The sequence below is a fragment of the Sesamum indicum genome, linkage group LG3, assembly GCF_026168435.1.
Source record: "Sesamum indicum cultivar Baizhima isolate 11 linkage group LG3, ASM2616843v1, whole genome shotgun sequence".
In the NCBI taxonomy this organism is placed as follows: domain Eukaryota; kingdom Viridiplantae; phylum Streptophyta; class Magnoliopsida; order Lamiales; family Pedaliaceae; genus Sesamum; species Sesamum indicum.
In genome coordinates, this window is record NC_142659.1 from 21,325,035 (window position 1) to 21,330,193 (window position 5,159).

Consider the following 5,159-nt stretch of genomic DNA (forward strand, 5'->3'; position numbering starts at 1 on the left):
CATAAATTAAAAATACTCTTTTCAACAATAAATTGATAAAATATATTTTTTAAACTATTACAAATACTGCCTTGATATAACTTGATGTGCCTAAAACTGAATCAATAGAAAAAAACAAAAGAAACTTAACACAAAAATGGAAGAATTTCGAGTCCACAGAAAGACTATCAAAGAAAATGAGAAAAAGTACAATTTTAATCCTGTAATATGGAGCTGACATTTTTTGTCTCGCATGAATAGAAATTCAGAATTTAGTCATTTAATTTTAAAATTTTGGCAATTTTCATACTTTTCGACCAATTTAGTCTGAAATTTGCATATAATTTGCACATGATCCAACTAATTCAATTTTGTCCTCTAATATAGGGATGTTGGCATTTTTAGTCCTATAAGTTATAAAAGTTGGCCTTTTAATTTGGTTCTGTATGCATGATTTAAAGAACTAAAATTGCAATACTATAAGAAAAATGACTCAATAGTTACAAAAAAAATTAATGTTAAAATCAACGTTAAACTCATTAGCAAGTAAAATTTTTGTTGTTAATCTACAGTATTTGATATATATTTTAAACACTTTGTTGCTAAACTTGTTAGTAAGTAAATTTTTTTTGTTAAATTTTTAGCAAGTAAATTTTTTATATTAAATAATATAAATTAGCAAGGAGAATATTACTTGCTAATTAGTTAGCTTGACGCTAATTTTTTTTTCTTTGCTATGGAGCCAATTTTTTATAGTACAATTTAATTAATTATGTGCAAGTCACATGCAATTTTTAGGCCAAAAAGTATTAGCATTGACAAAATTATAAAATTACAGGACTAAATTTCAAAAATAAATTTGCACAAGACCAAAAATGCCACCCCTCAATTATAGGACTAAAATTAAAATTAAAAGAAAATTATAGAATTGTTGCAAACAGAAAAATAAATAAGTAAATTCAACTAGGGTCGAGGAAGTGGTAAGGATGCTGCCTACACAGAATGAGTTAGAAGTAGAACACGCAGTTTGACTAATGCCAATTTCGCAGAATTTACTTAATGCAGACTGACAGAGTAGTGGTTTGAATGCTGTCAGGCCCAATCTTTTTGTTTCTTCTCTTTGGGTGGTGGAATAGGGAAGGGGGTGTGGGTGTGGGGTTCTATATATTAATAAGAAAATTGCAAGTGGTATGTGTGAATGCTGTCAGGTCCAATGTTTTGTGTGCAACTGGAGGAGAGGCTGCGGAATGAATGGTGGGGGAGTTCGTCCATATCTATATAGAGGCCTCAAGGAATGAGCAAAGAAAACCCAGCAAACAAGAATAATAAAACAGTGAACTAAGGTCATAAGGATCATGACAAGTTATGTAACTGTTGAGTGTTTGATCTTCTTGATGTTCTTCTGCTTTGCAAGCAATCCTGCAACGTGCTCGATCAACGAAGTAGATTTACGCGCACTGCTGTTGTTCAAGGAAAACATTGTCGATTCAAGAGGGGTGTTAGACTCGTGGAGATACAATGGAACTGCCAACTACTGCACTTGGAAAGGCATTTCTTGCAGCAGCATGCATAGAAGAGTTGTGTCCATCGACCTCGATTCTCAAGGCTTGGTGGGATCCCTTTCGCCTCATCTAGGTAATCTTTCCTTCCTCAGGAGCATCAATCTCCAAAACAACAGCTTTCATGGCCCCATCCCGCAAGAACTCGGTCGCCTAGGACGACTTGAGTACATAAAATTTAGTAACAATTCTTTTGATGGAGAGATACCGAGAAACGTGTCCCAGTGTCAAAATCTTTACTATCTTGACTTGATAGACAATAAACTTACGGGAAACGTGCCGTCTGAGCTCAGTTCTCTGTTGAAACTTGAAGTTCTAGGCCTATCAAAGAACAATCTTTCAGGAACTATCCCATCATTCATCGGCAACTTTACGTTTCTGAGAGAACTTTCCTTGGCCAATTGTGGCTTCCTGGGAGAGATTCCTGAGTCATTAGTCCATCTCCAAAATCTGGAACGCCTCAGCTTAGATAAAAACAGGTTAATTGGCATAATCCCATCTGGTCTTTACAATATCTCTACTATTCGTTACTTTTCTTTTTATTCTAACCAGCTCCAAGGAACCATTCCTTCTGATATTGGCTTCACACTTCCTAATTTACGGTATCTTAGTCTTGGTGACAACAATTTTACTGGATCTCTTCCAGTTTCCTTGTCAAATGCTTCTTTTCTTCAAGCCATAGGCTTATTTGAAAATAGGTTTACTGGGCCAATGCCAAAGAATCTTGACAGACTTTCGGATCTATGGGTCTTGTCCATTGCATTAACTGATATTGAAGATGACATCAGTTTTATTTCAACCTTGACAAACTGTACTAGACTCAGAGCTATTGATATCTTGGGTAATTTTTTAACAGGTTCGTTGCCACATTCCATTGCCAATCTCAGCACTCAATTAAGCATATTATCCATGTCTAGAAACCTGATACACGGAACCATTCCTTCAGGAATAGGAGACCTTACAGGACTGAGTGTTTTGAATCTTGCATCCAATCTTTTTAGTGGCCCTATCCCTTGGTCCATTGGTGGACTCACTAAGTTGCAAGAAATTTACCTAGACGATAACAAATTTACGGACGAGCTACCATCTTCACTCGGTAACTTGACTCTGTTGAACTTACTTTATGTCCACAAAAACAACATTTCAGGAAGCATACCTCCGAGTCTTGGTAACTGTTATGATCTTTTAATATTATATCTTTCTAATAATAACCTCAGTGGTCCAATACCCAAACAAATAGTGAGTCTTTCTTCGATTTCTATTTTCCTTGATCTATCCAACAATAACTTAGTGGGTTCTATTCCATCTGAAGTGGGTTCCTTGAGAAATCTTGGAGGCTTAGATTTTTCGAACAATAGATTATCTGGTCTTGTTCCAAGCACTATAAGCAGTTGCATAAGCTTGCAACAACTTTACTTAGGCGGAAACTCATTTCATGGTGAAATACCACAAGGGTTGAGCAGGTTGAAAGTCTTACAAGAGTTGGACCTTTCAAGAAACAGTTTTTCAGGGCTCATACCGAGTTTCTTGGGAGAGCTAAGTTTAGCAAAGCTGAATCTTTCATTCAATAAGCTTCGAGGGCCAGTTCCAGTGGAGGGGGTCTTCCGAAATGTTAGTGCAGTTTCACTTAAGGAGAACACTGAGTTATGCGGAGGCATTTCAGAGCTGAAACTTCCTCCTTGTCCACCAACGAATCTCAAGAAGAAAAACTCTCACATCCCATTGAAAATCATAGTTCCTGTTTCAGTTTCTGGAGCCATATTCATTGCTATCATAGCATTCTCATACCTATTCATTCAGCGCAAAACAAAATTAAGAAACGACCTATATACCTCGTCGTTTGAAAGCCAGTTTCAAAGACTTTCTTACGCAGACCTTCTCAAATCCACAGATGGATTCTCTGAAGCTAACATGATCGGGTCCGGGAGATTTGGGTCAGTTTACAAAGGAAGCATCGACAATGGGAACACAACAGTAGCAGTTAAAGTGCTCAAACTAAACGTTCGAGGAGCACACAAGAGTTTTACGAGGGAATGCAATGTGCTGAGAGGTTTGAGACATAGAAACCTCTTGAAGATACTAAGTATCTCAGTTAGCATTGACTATCAAGGCAATGATTTTATGGCATTGATTTATCAATTCAAGGCTAACGGGAGCTTGGACAAATGGCTGCACCTGGATACTGACGGACGACATGAGAATATGCCGTATCTTACTCTGATGCAGAGGCTGAATATCGCCATTGATGTTGCATCTGCGGTTGAGTATTTGCATAATGGCACCGACTCAGCTGTAGTGCATGGTGATTTGAAGCCAAGCAACATACTGTTGGATGATGATATGACTGCCCATGTTGGTGATTTTGGACTGGCCAAAGTGATATCCAATGTTTCAAGCGGCTTGGCAACTGCTGAAAGCCATTCAGTAGCAATAAAGGGAACTATTGGCTATATTGCTCCAGGTTTGGCTTCCTGGCCTTTTCTTTTACTCCTCTGCATATGAAAAATTAATTATTATGACATCTTTTGCAAATTATTATAAATACTGATTAAATCCCTCATTTTTTCTAAATTACAAAAACCTTACCTATGTTTTCACATTAAAACAATATTTACAAATATCTCCATTTTGTGATTAAATACAATCTTAGGATTTCCAGAATAGAACATTCATATCCCACTAAATAAATGAATTGAGATGAATTTGAATGTTATAAATTAGAAAGTTAGGAAAACTCGTATTTGATTTTTGTACTTAATCATATATACAGATTGAGAAATTTTTCTCCTTTCAAAGAAATTAATGTACTCTCTTGATTATTTTGTCAGAATATGGAATGGCTGGTACTGTTTCGATACAAGGGGACGTATATAGCTACGGTATTCTTTTATTGGAGTTGTTTGCAAATATAAGACCGACAAGTGATGTACTAATTAGTGATCACGCAAGTCTTCACAATTTTGTCGCCACTAAATTAGAATTAGATCGTGTAATGGAAATTGTGGATCCGCTTATCTTGCAAAAAGAACATCACATGATCAATAGTAGTATTAGGGGTTGTGTGGCTTCTATACTAGGAATTGGAGTGGCGTGTTCGAGAGATTTACCTCAAGATCGAATGGTGATAACAGATGTTGTTAGCCAACTTGGACAAATAAGAATGACAATTCTAGCTAAAAGGTTGAGACCTCACAATTAAAAAATTATAGGTTCATGTTCTGTTGTAAGTTCAAGTTCTAAAAATGTGAATCTATATTTACGATTCTTGTTCTTTTCTTTTAATATGCTGTATTATATATTTAATGTTTATTTATAATAAAATTAAAAATATGAAAAATTATTTAGTATATACACTGACTCCCTTGAGGTTTGCCATATATAATCACAAGTAACCCCTATTGTTGTTTGAAATATTTCCTAAAATTAATGATTGTTTAAAAAATACTCCTCGTAAAAGCCCATTATAGAGGAACAATTCATAAAAGTTTTTCTTGAATGATAACATACATGCTAAAAAAGCTAGGATCTCATATCCTGAGTCATGTATCAATCTGTGCTCCTCTACAAGTATAAGGCTAAGGAAATGGGTTAATTACACTTTGGTTCCCTCTAAAATACTAA

General features: G+C 35.7%; 1 protein-coding gene across 1 annotated transcript; it reads left to right on the forward strand.

Moving 5' to 3' along the window:
* The first annotated feature begins 1,177 nt into the window (after positions 1-1,177).
* Positions 1,178-4,820, forward strand: LOC110011725 (uncharacterized). The gene is made up of 2 exons (XM_020692671.2): positions 1,178-3,999; positions 4,367-4,820. The coding sequence occupies exons 1-2, from the start codon at positions 1,335-1,337 to the stop codon at positions 4,735-4,737; spliced, it is 3,036 nt and encodes a 1,011-aa protein (XP_020548330.2). The 5' UTR covers positions 1,178-1,334; the 3' UTR covers positions 4,738-4,820.
* Positions 4,821-5,159: the final 339 nt, after the last annotated feature.